The following is a 20,183-nucleotide window of genomic DNA, read 5'->3' on the forward strand; positions in this document are numbered from 1 at the left end:
AATTAAAACATTTTATCCATGTGATAAAGGTTGAATTTCAGAACAAAATTAAGCTAATCCATTTTGTTAAGATCAAAGCCAAGGAATCATATGGCCAAGTGGGCACTGCGAGCCATAGTGAAACTGCTTTAATTTAAATCTAATTATTTTATCATATAAAAATGGAATGTGTGTACAATTCTAAGTTAAAAAAAAATGTACAAAAACTACACAGATTTTGAAAATACCTTGCAGTAGTAGCAGCTGTATCAAGTGTGCTTCCAAAGGGTGTCATTTCCCCTAATCTGATCTGTCTCTCCATAGAGCTTTCTCCAGTAGACTCCAGCATGTCAGTGGACTCCACAGTTTCGTCCAGTGCCTGATCAACCTGATGGAGTATCCCAGCTTCCAGTGTCCCTTGGTCGTACACTGAGAGCCCCTCCAAGCTTTGTAGTTCCATTGCCTTGAAAATTACAATGAAATATGTATGACGTTGTTTTACTACATTTCAACATCTAAGTATCATTACGTCAATTTATATTTTGTATCAAGTCAAACACTACAAATAAACCAATTTTTAAATGTTTTTAAAACACTGCAATGTTTTGATTTAGTATTAAAAATATGTGTTTTTATTATTCAGCATTACAAAATGTTATTGTATGCGATATTTAAACAATTCTATACGAATATTTTCCTGTAGTCTACTTTCCAAAGTTTTTGTTTTTAAACAGGTAAAAAAATATTTACAAGTGACAATGTTCTTCTTCATAAATAGTCCTTCCCAAACAAATTTCATTTATCTCCTCTCTTCTCCCTCATTTCAATGATATATATATATATATATATATATATATATATATATATATATATATATATATATATATATATATATTTACCTGTTTGGTCTCAGAGAAAACTAACAGTACCAGTGGTCAAATACCATACTAACAGTACTCAGCCACCAGTATCAATAATTAGTGTGTGCTATACCCACTTTGTCTGTATCCTGACCAACATCCTGAATTCTACACTTACATTGCAAGCTGTTAAATGTGTTGAAACCAAATGTATTGGCAGGTTCATGAAAGAGATAATATAAAAATGCAACTTTAATGTTTAAAATAATACAATAATTGTTTGAGCAGGTAGATGCTGTTACATAAATATGTGAAGCAGAAATCACTTCAGCCAACTTACTTGATTTTCCTTAGAGACTGATTGTATGGCTGACATATTAATTCGAAACGTTTTCTGTGGCACACAAGGCCCCTCTTCAATATCATCATTTTCGTGTACATTGTCTTCAAAAGTCACAGATGGGTTTACACTACTTTCTTCAGTCTCAAGACCACGAGTTTTACAATTCGTTAAAATGTCTCTTAATATTCCATTACAACCATCTCCGTGGCTATTACTGTTTCCTCCTTCATTCTCCAATTCATCCTGTTTGGCCATAATTACTTTATCATTTTCAGTGTTATCATATAGGCTTATATTATTTTCTTTTTTTATATAAACAGTTACAGATTCCTCAGAAGGCTCAACATCTACTGGCTCCTCCTTAATTTCATCTTTCAAAACCAATCCTTCATCTTCTTTTTTGACTTCAATCAGGAATTCACTTTCTACTTTGATGTCTTCCATTTCAACTAAGTCACAATCTGAAAAAAACAAATCAAATTACTAAGGTCATTCATGTGCAATGGTTAATCCAGGCTACGTAACGATTGATATTATTACACTAGTAGCCCTACAAAGTTACTTATTCACACCTTTTAAATTTAAAATAATCCAAATTTTTTATATTAAATGAAATTATATGCAAAAACAAAATATGACTTAGGTCTAATAATTGTTTTTGTGCTCCATTTGGTGAATAATGCCATTGATAGGGGGGGGGAGGAGATTTCATATTATTTTCAAACTTTTGATAATTGCTTGAGTACAGTACAACTTTTGTACCTTTTTATTTATGCCAGATTATTAACATGAGAGAAGTTGCGCATCTCCATTCTGGATCTGATATGACGCATGAACGCAATTTGCCCACATTCAATTTTTATTTCCTCCAACAGAAAATCTTCAAAAAAATCTTGTTTGACTAACTGTGTCTCAGAATATACTACTTTAAATTATCTGAAAATAAAACTGTGTAAATAAAAAAACATATTAAAAATTTCTGTAAAATTTAGACTACACAGGATGTTGCACGTGAGTCAACAGGCCTATAACATGCAAATAAAAAGAAAATTGTTGTCCCATAAACACATATATACAAAATATAACTTGAATTTACTAAAAGTAAGTCACTGTAGTTATAAATTTAAATGTGTGTATCAATGAATATTGGTGAAATGGGTGCAGGGAATGACAAAATTATTTGGAAAACAAAGTGAATAAAATACTAGCAAATGCCAAAGTAATGTAAATAAATATATGAGAAGATGTAAGACGAGATCACAAGCTGCTGATATTGCTAATCATAATAATACTAAAGAATTTCAAAAATTGCAGCAAACTGCCTGGGCGCGACCTCTTGCATGTTAACTTAATAATAACTATAACTTAGTTTGATGTTGAGCCATTTAATAACCGTCTATTTTACAGTTCAGGAATACAGGAATTGCTTTTTCTACACAATCCTAAGTTTCATTCTAAGGTCACCATTCCAAAGTTTATAAGTTCTTAACTTAAACACTTTTACATCTATTCCCAAAACCAATATTTTCATTATTTGCTACAGCATAATTTTTATCAGGTGGATTCTTTACTGGACCACATAATAAACTGTAGTCCTTTCTGTAAATGTATTGAACCTTAGTGGCCAACCTTAGTGGTGTTTGGCACTTTGATCTATTAAATGCCCTCAGAACAGGGGTGTACAGATGGATAAACTAAAGTAACGAAAATAAACAAAGGCCTAATATTGATATTTGACCAATATCAACATTTAATGTAGGCTAGGGCCAGAGTATACTCACAACCCATTTTTTATATCGCTTATTACAATCATCGATACTTTTTTTCCAAACAACATAACTATCAATTGATATCAACGTATCTAAAATACTAAATTGAATTCACATGTTGCAAAGTAATAGAAATAGTTCAAACAATTACACAATGTCAGAAATAATAAAGAAACCATAACCATTAATCAAACGATAAAATTAAGACATGTAATAGGAAAAAAGAAATTTAAATAATAAAGAAAACGTAGTAACAGAGCCGTGTTGAAACAAACAAATTCAGCATGAACTATCATCTATGATATACATTGCTTAGGCCTAATAACAAGTGTCTATCAAATTATAGCATAATAATCACTGATGTCATATGGGGTGATATGAATCAATAGCTTTTTAACACTTTTCTTTAAACAATTAATTTCAAGAGATTTAAGATTAGAAGGAAGGTAGAGTTCAGTTCAATGCCTGTTTTAGCAAAACAATTTAAAGTGGTTTTAAGACTACATTGAGATATTCTAAGAGAATTTGAGTTTCTAGTCATATGATTATGAACAGATCTATTTGTAGGTAGGGCATGTAAATTTCTTTTTGCCATACTTTTTAAATAAAGGTTTACAGTGAGTCTTTATGTTTACATTAGCTATAATCTTAATAGCACGTTTTTGTAAAATTAATAATTTTGTGTGTGTTACAATCATTGCCCCACACAATAATTCCATAAGATAAACTATGAAGGTAGGCATAGTAGTAGACAGTAGTGATGATGTTTGTAGTTACAATTTATCTTAGCCTAATATAAAAATACCCTTTAGACACTTTATTGCACAACATTTCAACATGTTTATCCCATTTGATTTTACTCTGAAGAATGGCTCCTAAGAATTTAACGTAGTCAACGTTCTGTTGTCTAGACGGTTTTAAACAAAATTCTAAAGTCTGGGTTTTATTTTTATTAACCCTTTCCGGGCCAGGCGGCAATATATTGCCGCCATAGATCGTGTCTGAAAAGTGCCATACACGAAAAGCGCCAGGCGGCAATATATTGCCGCCTTGATATTCGTCGTTTTCTTAAATAAATACGACGTCAAATGATTAAAGTTTTATGTTTTTTTATTCCCTGCTATATTTGTAGATAGTTAATATGAATATAATTTTTATTTTGGAGGTCTATGCATTTTTATTTCGTAATTGTCACGTGACATTATCAGGTGAATCGATCTATTGTTGTTAATTCTTTATGCTTTAGTGTAATCGTACTATTGTATGCTGGATTCTTCTTCATTATTTTATTTAGTGGTTGTAAATATTAGTAGTGTTACCTGCTTAGCTATTGTGTGTAGTAGTTACAATGACTGACAATTTGCGATCTCACGGGAGTGAAATTGTAAGTAGCATATTTGTAAATAGAAAAAGTGTAAATAAATTTCAAATAAAATTGTGTAAATATTTCTTGGTAGCCTAAATAGTGTTTTTAACTGTATTGAAACTGCTTATGGATCCTACAATCATCTGTTTACCGGTACATCCATAATGTGAATATTTATTTTAAGTTTCTTGCAGTGTAAGAGTCAGTTGCTTTATCACTTGTTGCGAAGTACAATTATGCGAATTTATACAAAATGTGTCATAAAATATTTATTTATGAGAGAAATAACACAAAATTTTGTATGGTTGTTCCTTTATAAATGTACAATATAATAACATAGCTTCCTACAGTAAAATTATTTTTCCTTTTTTAGTTATTTACAAAAAAAAAAAAAAATTTTTTTATGTAATCCATTAAAACATTATTTTTTTAAATTTTAAATTACTTAAAACTACATCTATATATTTTTTTGTTGATAGTATATATCTATACGAGTAATTTGGTGCAACTTTTAGGTCATTCTCTAATGTTTATGAAAAGTTATAAATTTTAATCTAAGAGACTGCAAAATCGTCAATTTTAGCCTGGCACTTTTGACTAGTCACAAGGGGATATATGTGAAAAAATTTTGCAACATCTCATATTTAATTTGGTCCTGGCCCTGAAAGGGTTAAGGCAGAGTGAATTGGCAGCTGACCAGTCCTTCATCTTTAAGTGTTATAGTTTTCTAAAGTTAACTATCTTTTTTATTTTAAAGAAGTCACTTATAGAACAAATTACGTTTAGAATATAAAAACGTGTGTAAAAATTTGTGCAGATGATTTAGTTACTTTCCAAATGAATTATTATTGGTTGATTATATCGATTGGTATAATATTTAAATATCATTTGATAATTTCGATATAAAAAACCGAGTCTGCTATATTATTTGTAGTGCCTATTATCAATAATTTTACTTGTAAAATCAATACTATTGTTTTGGAACAAGACGTTGTCATTGTTCCAGGTTGTTTTAGGTTAGGTATGTCTGATTGGACTACAGTGATTTTACATACATGTTCTTGTTTGTAAGCCGAGCACTGTTTATGTATCACATCTGGTTTAAAATTTAGACGATTAAAAGAATCTTAGATTAGTACATCACTTATACACAATAAATAACATGTGATTGTGTTATTTCATGGCAATATTTCACTAACAATTGTTGTGTGACAGAGTTGTACTGTTTACTGACTGTGACAAGTGTGACTGTCTCTGAAGGACTTGAGCTCGTCACAGACTACTGCGTTCCCAGTGTAACCAACAGTAAGCCGTCATACTACCCTCAATCTGACTCAAAATTACCCAAAACTGGCTGAAATGTACGTGTGTGTGTTTTTATTAGTTAATTCACTGAGAACTCTATGGAAGCATTTGAAAACAGCTATACTAGCAGGAGTGTTATGATTAATTGCAGATTTGAAAATAGAGACAAACCACAACTTGTTTTCATTTTATAAACGTGTGACTAACCAGTGTTGTTATACTGACTTTAACTGATCAAAAATCTCTTTTATTTTATCTAAGAGCGCGCGCGATTTCCACTTCGAGTGTGAAGGCTACAAATCAGGTTCATTTTGAAGATCGGGGAACCTCTGCGGTACATTACAACACTTCTTTTTAGCTTTAGCTTTCTTCGGGAATGATTTATGAAATATATATTGCAAAATAATAACACAGACAGTAGAAATACATCACACTTTATATCAACGACCTAATTTTTCGGTTAGATTGGAGTCAGATTGTGAGCAAACAGTGAGTTAGTGTTTGTAAAAAGATATTGTGGGGTACGCCTTGTACAACCAATCTAGGTGAAGTGCTTGGTTGGAGTTCAGTAATTCTCATTTTTAGCTCTTTACGCTGGTCCTGTTACAATGCAGAGGACAAATTTAATGCCTGTTCAGATGTGGCGAGTCCAGAAATAACGGCAGTTATTAGGACTCACAACGCAATCAGAGACTCTATCACAGTTATCAGGTTAGATTTAAGCAGAAACGTGATTTTTAACTATCCGTCAAAACACAGCTAGAACAGCAGTTCCAAGAAAGGGAGAAAGTCTTTTTTAACGTTTGCTTTAAAAACTGCTTTTATTTTTTTAAGTTTGGTTGAAATTGTTAATGCATTAACCATTTGATAATGTTTGGGTTTACCAAAAATCTGTTTGTACTGTTTACGAAGAACGATATTTTTTCTAAATAGTACTTATTATGGAACGAACCAAAATTTCAGATGGACAGCTATCATTGTGGACTATGTCAGAACTATACGGCGTTGACCCGCACTACTGATAACGAAAGAAAATAGATTCCCAGAGATAGTATCTATTAGATAACAAATCAAAATTCCTAACAGAGTGTGTTCAAAACGATACAGTTTTCTACAACCCTTCAGTTTCGATGAATGAAAATCATCCTTATAGATGTACTGTCAGGCTGCAGATGGTTCTTCCGAGTTATCTGTTTGAGAATGTGTCAAGAATAATTATCATTATATTGAAGAAATTTAGATTTGTTATTTGGGCATTCGGAATAAGGTGCGGAGGAAATATCGGAGATCCGATTTGCAAATATTTCGTGTAATCGTAACATTGGCAACGGCTATGTTCAGATATTTGTTGGTTGAGCGTTAGCGAAGCTTATAATTCAAGGGGCTATCAACATTGTTCTTCTGTATGTATGTTAGCAGTTTATCTGTTCAACTGGTATATCCTTTATTAAATACTAATTTCCTGTACTCCCCCACATTATATCTGCAGATTTTATTTATTGCACTTAGTCCAATAAGGACCGCGTTGCTCTAACAGAAACAGCATATTTAGAGTGGGGGTGGTGGCCACCTCCTGCTCTGATGAAATCCCTTGTTACATGAACCGTGAGGAGGGATAGTCGACACTATATCAGTTATGTCTCTTAGAAGAAGGAGAGTCTAGCTCTATTCTGCCAAAGAGGACATGGGAAAAGCTCTCGCTCACGTTTAGGTTTCCAAAAATTTGTAACACTAAGAAAGCCCCACCCAGAGACTCATCCTCCGGACTAAACTAAACCTATTGATCAACCCTTTACTTCAATATCTCGGCATTTGCGAATAGTGATGTGCCGCTCCTGGACCTCTGTTGGCTTGCCTAGATTAAATTAATGACACATTAGTTTGTGCTTTGTCCATTGTAAATTCTACTGGCCACTGTAGGCATAAACAATCATGCAATTGAAAAAGTACAGCTAAGTTTCTTGTGCATTGTAGTCTCCGCATGGACTTTACATTAGTGGGTACACCCACTGAGGGATGGCACGAACTAAATATTTCTAGTTTTAGATCTCAACGCCAAATACTAAGCTTGCTGTGTAACATTTACAATTATGGTTTATTGAAGTAAAATTTAGATTAATTTCTTAGAATAATTTATTCGGCATTTGTATTTCCTGTCCAGGAATCAATAAGCTGGGTTAAGTTTTACTCTGAACCCAGCCGTTAAAATCAGGTAATCGTTTCCCATTGGACGTTTGTCATCGCGTGATGTGACGATGGTTCGGCATAGTGTCTGCTGGACGCTCCTCGGGTAGTGTGCGGTTGGATTTGTCCATGATATGACTTAGGGCGTAGGTCGCGGTTCCTATCTCGGAATCTTTTTGAATATACATTTGGAAACGACATCTCTAAACCAAGTGCATTGTCTTGATTTGCCCTTTTGTCAAACCAATTAAATTTTCGAGTTTAGCTTGATAGATGCATTCCTTTTTACCGCGTCTCTTATCCCTCTGCCAGTAACTTTTGTGAAGTGAGCTGCGTTGCCAAAAACCCATCCACCCATAAATACCGAGTCGAACTCATAGGAGCCCCGACGGAGGATCCGAGCCAGATGTACCGCCCCGTGCGCCTGACCTTAAGCTATAACGTGACGTTGGTATAAGTAGCATAATTCTATACAAACCCTTTTTAGGCAGTCAACTGTTAACATTTCCACCATCTTATCTACCTTTTATTTTTAATTCTTTAGTTGTGTTTTCCTCAGAAGAATAATGATTATTTGATTATTAATTATTAAACCCTAATAATATAAATATTTAAACAAATAAATTATAACATACCAGGGATTGGGCAGACGGACGGGCGCAGGAAGACTACGGCGGCGCTGAACCTGAGCTGTTGGTTGGACAGAAGCAGAAGTCTAAAAGTAAACATGCCAGACTTACCGCCTCTACCATCACTGTGTTCACTCTGTTGCCAAGAGGCATCGCAAATTCAATTTACTATCACGAAGCGCACGACTTAACCCGGTCATGTGTTCCGCTCAACTAACTAAAATTTACAACAAAAACGTTGTTACAGAAAAGTATGGGAAAAAGCAAGAGTCGTCTTGCAGCGAGACAATCGTAATACTATAGACCCTTTCTTAAAAACTAGAGATTGGTTAAGAGGTTGTTTATTGGTGTGCAAAAAAATACAGTTGACGGTAATGCCAACAGTTGTCAATTATATGTCAACGGTTATTGGCATGCTAGTACCCTCAGTTAATTTCAATGGTGTGTCGATGACTAATTCTAATATACACGATATTTTGTATCACTGAACGATGGCAAATGTCCGAAAAAATAACGTTTCCTTCGCAATATTTCCATCGTCAAAAAAAACTTCGAACGAAGAACATTTGCATATAGTTAATTGGAAGTTGTAGTGGGCTAACTATACGCGATGTAAATATCATCCAATCTATCTTCTATCATTACCAAATAAGATCCAGACCGGTAGATACATTTCTCATTAACTAGGATAAGTAACAATACCAACAGTAATATAATTCCCTTACTGCCACTATCTACAAAACGAGAATGACAATAACTAAGTGAAAATACTCTATCCCTTACAATATTATATGCATCTTACAATGAAGATTATAGAGATAGCTAAACGTCGCTAAAGTAAGATAACAACTGAAATATATATTTTGTTACTGTTATAAAATGGTAACGCTTACGTGAACACTAGCTGTATTCATTTATATCAATACTTAGTATAAAAAAGTCGCTTTTTGTATTGGTCTGTTCGTGCATCGATATTTTTTAATCTACTCAACGGATTTTGGTACGGTTTTTACTGTCGTCTTTGTTATGAACTAAAGAAGGTTCATAGGTATGTTATATCAATATTTTAATCATATAAAGTAGAGAACAGTTTGTATAATGCGAAAATTTATATTTTCTTCATCGTTGTAAGAAGGTATACTCGACATTGGCGTCGGAAATATAATTCACTAGAACACGTGCAACGCCTACTAAATTGCGTGGAAAGCTACGGATAACTGGTAGCAGTGCGGTTATAAAAACAAAGTAGTCTAACCTTTTCACTGTGTGCATTTAATTATTGCCACATAATTAGACTTATCTTAGTTGTCTTTTGACAAAAGTAGTCTTCTCTGATCTGTGATATGTATTTTTTTGATAGGGTAACAACGAAAAATCAACTATGGAACATAAAAAAATACTACGACCTGAATAAATTATAATGGCCATTAATAGACACTCATTGACAGATTTTCTTGGCCGTGGCAACATGGCAAACTCAACATTGAAGTCGGAAGTTAATTCACTCAACCACGTGTATAATTCAGTCAGAAGTGATTATACACGTGCAAAGCCTACGAAATTGTGTGCGAATCCTCGGGTAACTGGTAGTATACAAGTATACATATATAATCCAACATTTTGTTGAGTGCGTTAAAGAATGTTCATAAAAACATTTGAACATGTTTGAAAGTTCAAGTAATAAGTACCTACAGATTTATTTTCAGTATTCAGCGCTAGGAGCAATCAGCTATTAAACTCTGAACATATACGATTTTTGAAACTAAGCAGGAGCTTTCTACCATAATCTCCAATGTTATGTACAAAAGTTACTTGGTTTAATTGGTACATCGGCTGAACATTGCGTATAAGTAGGAAGTCAATGTACCCGCCTGTTGTGGACGAAGTATGCTTTTTATACTTTGAATAAAAGTTTAGAAAATAAATTCTAAATATCTTTGAGATGTAACATACTTTAATATTATAAAAAGTATAATGTAAAAGAGATCTTGTCTTATGCAGACGTCATTAATATGACAACCTTTTCAATTACGTATTTATTTTTTTTAATTTTTAATTGGGAGTGCCGATGGACGAGTGGTCTAAGTCGTTGGACTTTGGCTCTGAGTTAGAGATAACGCAGGTTCAAATCCTGTCTGTGACCATTGCACTTTTTATCAGTACCATTGACCACGTACTGTATGACTCTCCCCCTTATTCTGTTTGATAAGATCCTCGCACAGGCCATGAGGGCGGACAGAATAAGGCTTAAAAGGGGATCGGCCTCTCCTTTTTGAAAAAAAAAAAAAAAATGCCATACTTGGCTTACATGATTAAACAGCACAGAACAAAAAGATTAATTTTACTAAGCATAATAATACGTATAGGCGTATATTTGTGAATGAGGGGACTCAAGTTATCCCCCTCCGAAATTTTAAAAGACCAAAATTAATATTACACTCAGTAGTTGGTTTTTAGCTAGAACACATTTATGAGGCCTTAACAGCTGAAAAGGTTTCCCGGAGAGATCCCCGTGGTCCCTATTTTTAGAGGGTATTTTATAGTTCCTAAACCACCTAAAGTGTCATCTCCTTCAAAATAAATGTCTATAAATGCCATTTGATAATGCAAAGTAGCAAGAGTCCACCTTGAAAGACAATTCTTAGAGTACACACTTCTGAAACTAAGGAAAACATATCAGTGAATAATGTATTGCCTATTGGAGGAAAATTTTATTTCACTGAAAAACCTATCTGTAACAAAACGTACTCGGACGGGCTTAGCAGTAACAGTAACTGGAACATGTACCTGCACTATTTTAAAAGCACTCTGTAACGTATAATTTTAAATCATAACGAATACAGTTTGTACTCGGTTACTGAAGGTACCGGGTACAGGTAGAAGCTAGAATAAATAGTAAGAACTAACCTCACTTTAAGAACAAAATCGAATTATTATATGTGCATCGCAGTGTACTTCGTAAATTAAAATTGTTATAAAGTGTGAATTTATAGATTTGATTGACTGGTTTAAAAGTTCAATCATAAATTTTATTTGTAGTCGAAAACACACTAGTAAGTGATCGATTATTTTAATATAAAATGCTCTGGGGGGGGGGGGTTCGCCTCCCCGTCGGTGCGCCCCTGCATTAGTATAAATTTTATTTGCATTGTCGAGGATGGGAGAATCTAGAAAGGATAGCAGGAATCTTAGGATTAAGTGGCTGATGTCATTAGTAACAGTATCGGTCTTTCGGTTCACTCCGCGTCGAAATATTGCTTAGGAAATTACATTCTCGAAATATTTTAACCAGATGTTAAACCAAAATATTTAACATCTTCGGTTGACCGAAAATGACACTCCGTGGAAAGACCGAGATGTTTTTAAAATCTAATTGTTGGGGTTCAACCGGAAAAAACCTGAATATTAGTGATAACAGGAACTTTAGAGGGCAACAAACATGTAAAAAATATCTGAAAAATAAAGGTACAAATTACCTTCACCTTTAGCGAAAAGTAAATTATAATGTCATACAACGTGTCACTTAACAGGCGAGATGTCTAGCGAACAGATAGAGTGACAAATAGTCATACAAAAAAGAAGATGACACAACAATGACGCATCATAGAACTCATTCTTATAGAAATGAAGTTTCATGCAAAACTTAAAGTCTACATATAAAACCTTTTTCGACATCTATCTATAGGCCTATAGGCCATTTTCGATTAGGAGATATCGTGCGGATAGGCATACATACAGAAATTAATTTTTATAACCCCACGAGAGATAGGCTTCGCTAAAACTCAGACAAATATATTCAAAGGTGATGTTATGTTTGTTTCACATGATATCTGGGAATATTGTCAACTCGGTCATAATCGAAAAGAAAGTTATTGAGTAATGGCCTTGTTGCTTTTATTGAGGGTTTAAATTCTCAGCTCCAACAATTGAAGACTCAGTGAGGCGGAACTTGCCTTGGGCTGCATGATATAGCTACTTTGCTGGAGATCATCACTAACACTTGGGCTGAAGTTAATACTACCGATCATCAGTATCTTATAGTCGAGAAGCATTTCTTTCGCAAAGCTGAAAACTATATGACATGATAACTAATAAATACATGATTTAATTTATTTGTGACAGACTTTGTAATGTAGGTTTACCAATAACCTTCCAAACTTTAACTCTAGTTTATGAGTATTGAGATAACCAGTTTTTTGAGGTTAGGGGAATCTCCGAAACATAATGTTTTTGTTATTAATACAATATGCAATCTCCAGGATGGTTTATGTTTGACAGGCTAAAGTCTGCCTGTTGAACTCACGGTGGATGAAGTAAAAAATATGTGTTACTAATCCAGTGTAAATGTTAATTATGAGGGCTATTCGATTAATATCCTGGAGTGGCACAATACTAATCGCAAAGGCTGATCTATTGAGGCGAATCGTTGATCGATAGGTCTAGTATACTGCTGAGGATGACTTGTAGTGTGTAGGGCTTCCTAAGTGTCTAAGATTTGTGCAAGCCTAAACGTATGTGAATGCAATCCCCTGTCCGCTTTGACTTGTAAAGGTTGAAACAGGGAAAGCCTCCTCTTCTTCCAAGATTGCATGATTGAGATAATGCTCACCATCTCTCCTCATGGTGGCTGTAATATGGAGTCTCAACGGAAGGTGGCCTAGATCTTGTCTCTTACCCGTCCGGAATATCCTGTCACTTCGGTAGCTACGCGGAAATTCTTATGAGATATAGAAGCTAGATATATAAAACTTGGGCTTGGTTTATGTGAACATTAGTGAGAGCTCTACGTGAAATGGCCATTTTGCTTTATAAATCAGAAGAAGCAGCAGAAGCAAGGTCCAAACAGCAAGACAAGCTAGGGAAAAAGATGAACCGTGGTGAAGACGAAGTATTTGGCCTACAGTATGTACCTAGCTTGCTGTAATTAGACATAATCATAAGATACATTTTTTATTCCGTTTTCTGAAAATTAATTTACTTCTTTCGTAAAGTCCACATTTCTTTAAAAACTACAAAATCCAAGATTTGAAGTTTTCCGCATAGTAAGTGTACTGTTATGTTTAATTTATAGACCCAACATTGATATTTTAATAATTTAGATGGTTTTATAAATTTAGACACCTGTCGAATAATTTGTATCACAGTTAAAGAAATCACTAAAAATATGAAGTTGGGTCTAAATGGTCTAAAGGTAAGTAAAACTATGTTAAGAGTTTTAGAAAAACAAAGTAATAAATTGAACAATGACGGAATTGGTCTTTCACGCTCCCTTGGTCATACCTAAAAAGAAGGTGGAAGAGTTTTCACTGAATTATATACATTTAGTAAACCGATAACTTTAACACGAAGGTACTTTTTGACTCCAGCCCTCCTATCAAAGCAAAGTAACTGGTAATAACATTTTATTTAAAATTAGTTGAAATAAATAACTTTCAAAATGTACAGTGACTATACAATTTTAGTGCAATTTCCAAACAATTCAGAGAAAGTGGTGCCCTCTGTCAGTAGCCCCCTAACCGAAATAAAAATCCCACAATTTGTGAATGTTGCGATTAAATTACATTAAAATACAAAACCAATATTTAATACATTTTATTGTGAGGCCTTTCGATATCCAAGATACCTTCATCAGACACATCACAAAATCTGCGATTGATAAATTTCAATATATTGAAACATTACCATTACGAAAAAATTAAAACAATTATTTTAAAGAAAGGATAGCTGGAGTTTGGAGGAAAAGTAATATCATGTATACATACAAAGATAAACATAAAATACCAAACCAAAGAAATAATAATATGTATAGTCATTTTAATTTAAACTCTACTAAACAAAAAACTTGAAATCATATTATTTGATGCTGGATCGGAGATGACACGAAATTCCAGGACGAGTTCAATTTGAAGTTCCTTTCAGAGATACAAAAGCTGTAGAAACGATGTACCGATAGTTGTTTAAATTATCAAACTGTAGTAGTTAGATTAGCAGATCACAAAAACGTAGAAATGAATTAAGTTTTCCATTACTACAAGTTTGTTCGTCCAAATTTCCAAGTTATTGAGGAGCAACTCACAAATTTCGTACATTCCCTCGTATTTTGAGTGATGGCATGAGATTTATATTCTTACTAGATTTTGGACCTAAATTTTTGATTGTTTTTTAAAGCCTTTTAACTACGAAAAATATCTTAGGAAGGGCTTTAAAATCAAACAGTACCTTACAATTTGTTATTTTTATAACCAACAAAGCATTATTCTAGCCATTTTTCTGTAATTATGATTTCAAGATGCTTCCTTTTATTATTACAAATGTATACAATTACTACTAAAATGCCTACAATTACTACTTCAAATGCCTTCAATTACTACTACGAAAAATACATTTACTACTACAAATGTTCACAATTACCATTGCGAAGCCTACCATTACTACTACGAAGCCAACAATTCTCTACAACTACTAATACAAAGTCTATAATTACTACTATAAAAGCCTACAATTACTACTACAAATGCCTACAATTATTACTACAAATGCCTACAAAATTATTACTACAAAACCTAAAATTACTCCATCAAACATCTAAAATTACTAATAATACAAATACCTACCATTACTACTACGAAGCCTACAATTACTACTACAATTGCTTACAACTACCTCTGCAAATGGCTACAATTATTTCCTCGTGGAATAATCAATCATTTTATTGTATTTTTTCTGTGGTTATAAAACATATATTAATGGTCTGTGATTAACGTTTCATAAATTAAACCCGACTGAAAACCGGTTGCGCCACTTTGGGTGTTATGTAAAGGTCGATGACACAAAACCTTAGAACGCACATAACATTCCTATTTTAATGTTTTTGCTGAAAATTTAAGAAAGGCGTAGTTGTTTATTCTTCTTTATCGAATAAATAGGTAGTGTTACTGAAACGTCTGTTAGTATAAAAGTAGTAGGATCGTTAGTATAAAATCAATTAGTGTAGGGAAAATTTTATAATAATGTTATAAAAAGCAAATAGACCCAAGTGTCTGCACATAGATCATTTTATATCTTGACCATTTTATTCATATAAAATGTTGATTGAGAGTGTAATACTTGATTTTCTCTACAATCTCAAAGTTTGTAGGAAAATAAGTAATTTTGAAATCAGAGAGCTGAAGAAAGTCATATTTATAATCAATACAGAAGAATCACGCTTATTTAAAGTAAGACAACCCTCTTTGATGCTAAATCACATGATGTTTAAAGTATACCAGTGTGGTCCAGGTGTTACTCATGGAACAGTTTTAGTCCAGCTGTGTTGCTCATTTTCTTTGAACATTTCACAAAGGGTTTATTCTCAGATGTCCTCTCTGGGAAGACTAAATAATATTCCAGAAACAGATTTCGCTCTGTCCTGATTTCAAACGTAAACTCTTGACTCCACACGGCTTGTGGAGGAGGTGCGTAACCCTCCCCTACCTCTTTATTACGCATGTCCAATATTAACTGCAATAAAACTATGCATTTATTAATATACTACAACATACTTATAATTACAATTTTATTAATTAGAGTATGGGTGATATACTAATAAACAACAAAGAATCGAGGAAAAACCTGCAATGATACCTACTATGCCATGATAAAGTGTTATATTATGTAGGCTAATATAGTGTTATTATTCATAGGCTACATTTAAAAAGATCTTCATTTCTATTTCTCAGGCCAACAAGAGTAAAATCAGTTGTATTTATTACATTTTCTTGATCTGAGGAATGCTCTCCTCTACACTATAACATTATTCTTTCCGAGAAATCCAAAATTAGTATCTTAGGTTTATAATCATATCAGAGGGTCATATGAATAGCTCGGTATTTTGAAGCTTAATGAAAGCAGATTACGGATCTGTAATAAACTACGGCGATATTTTTAAACACAATTTCTCCGTTATTTACGAATCAACTTTAATAACGATTGCGGTGTCAAAACATTACCTCCATAGTTGTGCAAAGTGGTTTAAAATTATTTTCTTTATTATAATCATTGTGACGGGCACAAAGCATACGAAATTTGTATTTCAACCATAATAACTTGAGAATCTATTTTATTTCCCTTTATAAATCAGTTGCCCATTCGTTTAATTCGTACAGACAAGTAACAATCACAGTATGAAAGAGACTGTGACAATAAGCAAATCAGTTATACTTGAGTTGCATTTTAAAACAGCTGTCCGTTCGTTTAATGCTGTACAGATAAGCAACAACCGCAGTATGAAGGGCACAATAATCAAACCATCAGTTATACTTGAGTTGCATTTTAAAACAGCTGTCCGTTCGTTTAATGCTGTACAGATAAGCAACAACCGCAGTATGAAGGTCACAATAATCAAACCATCATCAGTTATACTTAAGTTGGATTTTAAAACAGCTGTCCGTTCGTTTAATGCTGTACAGATAAGCAACAACCGCAGTATGAAGGTCACAATAATCAAACCATCAGTTATACTTAAGTTGGATTTTAAAACAGTTGTTCGCTGATTGAAATCCAGGAAAACAATAACTCATTATGTTATTGCTTGAAACGTTGTGATAAATCTTTAAGTTGTCCACGAGTAAATACATTTTTTTTTCAACTTTGACTTTCTAGAGAATAAACTTTGCAACCATATGAGGATTTTGTGGCAAAAGGTTGGTTTGGTAAAGCTAGTTCTGTTTTATAAAGTACAGATAGCGCTACCATACTAAATATTTTGTTCAGAATTATAATTCATTTTAATCTTGTAGTAATTACCTCATTTTTGAACTAAATTTGTATATTATATGATGAGTATATTTTTATACTTGTCAGAGTTTACTCAATTTGACATGTGTTTATTAGTTGTCTGTAACATATGTATAACCACTGTTTGACGCTAGATAAAGCACAACCATGATTTTTCAAGAGGGACAGATTTTAGCGTTGGATACAGTATTTTCTCATAGACTGGTACGTAATCAAAGATAGCAATTTTTGGAATTTGTTTATTAAAACCTTCAGTGAAATATAAGAAATCATAAAATTTCTTTGAAATGGTAAATGCCAGTAAAAATGTAAGGCCAAATATAAAATACCTTACATGTATGGATAATGGTTAAGTTCACCACACGATGTGAATAATTTAACTGCAAAGGTTTATAAGTTATTGCAACATTTGCTGCTGTGTTTGTTTTGCTTGAAACTTCATCTCTACATAGAAAAACGATTTCTATGGAATTAGTCTAATCATGGAATTTGGCTAACTCTGGAGATTGACACAACTTCTATTTTGTCTGTCAAAGGGATAAAACATAAAATATATAAACTATTTTCTATATGTCTATCTATTTGTCCTTAGGACATCTTAAGAATAAAATGGGGTATAGAGTTGAAATTTTGCAAGCAACCCCCATCGAAGCCTGTTACGCAACATGAGTGGTGAGTTGCACTTCTACCTTGTTTGTAAAACAGCATAGTACTAATTTTAACCGGAATTTTAACCACGTTTAACTCAAAATAGTCAATATATACAACCATTTTATCGGTATGATAATGCGTATGTTATAAAGCCGAATATACTGATAGCCAACAATATAACCCCAAGCGTAGTTATAATTTACATATTTATCAGGAACGTGATCGCATTGTTAATTGGAATGGTGCGTCCAATTGTAATAAATTAATGTTAATTTAGCGAGCTTCTCCGCGTAATTTAAGAGTTTATAATATGTCATTTTATTATTCATATTTTATTAACAGGCTTATATGACAGGAAATATCTTGATTTGGCACTTGGTGGATTGAGTTCTCAGAATACCGTATTTAAAATTCCTAAAAATAGAATACATTTCTAATAATAGAAAATGTTTTGAAACATTTTGAAGCTTTATTAATTGGAAAGAAATTAAATTCACTTGTTTAATAAACTATAAGATTAGTAAGCTATTGTTAAAAGTGCAGCTATGCATTTAGTTTGTTCTTTCATAAAAATTATAAACTTGTATAAACTACTCTCAATTTGTAAATCTCTAGTTATAGTGTTAGTGTAACAGTTATTTACCAAGAAGACTTATTTTATTATCTATCTACGTTTTTATGAAAAAAGTTGCCATATTTGGAGATAAAAAGGATTCTAACGTAAAAATAATCATTGTTTGAAATAACAGTATAAAATTATCACATAAAATAATTGCACTCAATACAAATTAGACATTACTAACTCCATTTTCAAATAAAAAAAACAAATTTTAATACGTTAAAATAAAACTTTCTGTCCGAAACTCATTGAGAAATTTAACGAAAATGCAATAGATAATAATCAAAGCTTTTTAATAAAAATGTAGAACTAACACCAAACAAGTGAACAAACCAACTCACATACATTACTTCCATTAATAAACGTTCTATTACATTTTATACTTATATTAACAATTAAATTTCCTTCAAAGTTTATAAAATTTAAAACAGTTTCGAATAACAATGTGCAAGAAAGTTCACGTACCAAAAATAGCATAGTAAAGTGTTAAAAGTATTCAATTTATCTTACAAATATGTACTAAACTCGTATTAAACATTTACTACCTTTGTGTTTCAGAAAAGCCCGGAAATCAAAATTAAATATGCAAGGGTACAAAATTATATTTATTTAAAATTTAAAAGAAGTTAAACTTAAGAAGTATTACGCGCAGCGTAGGTAACTACAGACAAATACATTATCATGCACCAGGAGCGCAGCCAGGCATTGTTTCTGAGGAGTAGGGGGTTGTTTGGCCATTTAATTATCAGTGGGTGAGGGACTTGTGGAAGAAAATGCCATACCACGCTTTGAATATTTAAATGAAGTAAACATAAAGTATAATATGCCTCGGCTACGACACAAGCTGAGGGTGGCAAGTGGCAAGTAATATATGGGGTTTGCTAAATAAGAAACGCAACTAGGCATAACAATTGCGGCTTGTATCATTCTGAAGCTCTTACTATTCTTTCATAATAACAACGAAAATGTTACATATATTTAGCACGAACCCAGTTCATAGTTTTCTTTACCTTATACGTTTGTTGAAACAACATTCCTGAAAAAAATTGAGTTTAAACTGGAAGGATAAGAGATATTGCAGCTTTCCTTAATTATTGATTGTTTAAGTGAATTAAAATCTATTAAATCCTATAAGAGCGATTATTTATAACCTTCAAAGGGAAGGCTGCAGTGTAACAGGTACAGCGGTTATACCAAGATAACCGAATCAAGCAACATCGAGAGTGGTTGCTGTTTGGATGGGTGACCGCTGAGCGATCCTGTCCTTGCAAGCAGCTCGCCGCTCGGCCGTTGGTGGTGATGTGGAAGTCACTTTATAGCTGTTGGTTTCAGGTTAATGTTAGGCTTCTTATACTAAATTCGCCAGGTAAAATAAGACATCCTTTACTCTTGCTTTTTAATACGTTCTTCCACCTGATTCCAAATTCATTGCACCCTCTGCTTAGCATTGGTAACGAAGATTAAATGATATTTATATAGTTTGATTGATATTTACAGTCTATTGACAGTAAATTCACTCACAATCCACCTATATTCTGTTAACAGTCTATTGGTTCTGGAAGCTTCTGGAAACCTCTCAATGCTAAGGTATATTTTCACCGGTCTTGAAAAGTGATTTCGTGATTGTCATTGTATCCAAAATACAATGTAAATTGATGTAAGCTATCCTTAAATATCTAATTTCTATTACAATTGTAATTGTA

General features: G+C 33.0%; 1 protein-coding gene across 1 annotated transcript in view; it reads right to left on the reverse strand.

Annotated features, from left to right (window-relative positions):
• The window catches only part of LOC124354479 (DNA excision repair protein ERCC-6-like), a 51,530-nt gene extending 45,959 nt beyond the window's left edge, over nt 1-5,571 (reverse strand). The window contains exons 1-3 of the mRNA XM_046804961.1: nt 5,373-5,571; nt 1,180-1,643; nt 228-442 (exon numbers count right to left, since the gene is read on the reverse strand). Coding sequence (XP_046660917.1) covers nt 228-442; nt 1,180-1,626 — 662 coding nt within the window. The 5' untranslated portion in view covers nt 1,627-1,643; nt 5,373-5,571. The remainder of the gene's footprint in view (nt 1-227; nt 443-1,179; nt 1,644-5,372) is intronic.
• Between the last annotated feature and the right edge of the window lie 14,612 nt (nt 5,572-20,183).

The sequence above is a fragment of the Homalodisca vitripennis genome, chromosome 2, assembly GCF_021130785.1.
Source record: "Homalodisca vitripennis isolate AUS2020 chromosome 2, UT_GWSS_2.1, whole genome shotgun sequence".
Classification (NCBI taxonomy): domain Eukaryota; kingdom Metazoa; phylum Arthropoda; class Insecta; order Hemiptera; family Cicadellidae; genus Homalodisca; species Homalodisca vitripennis.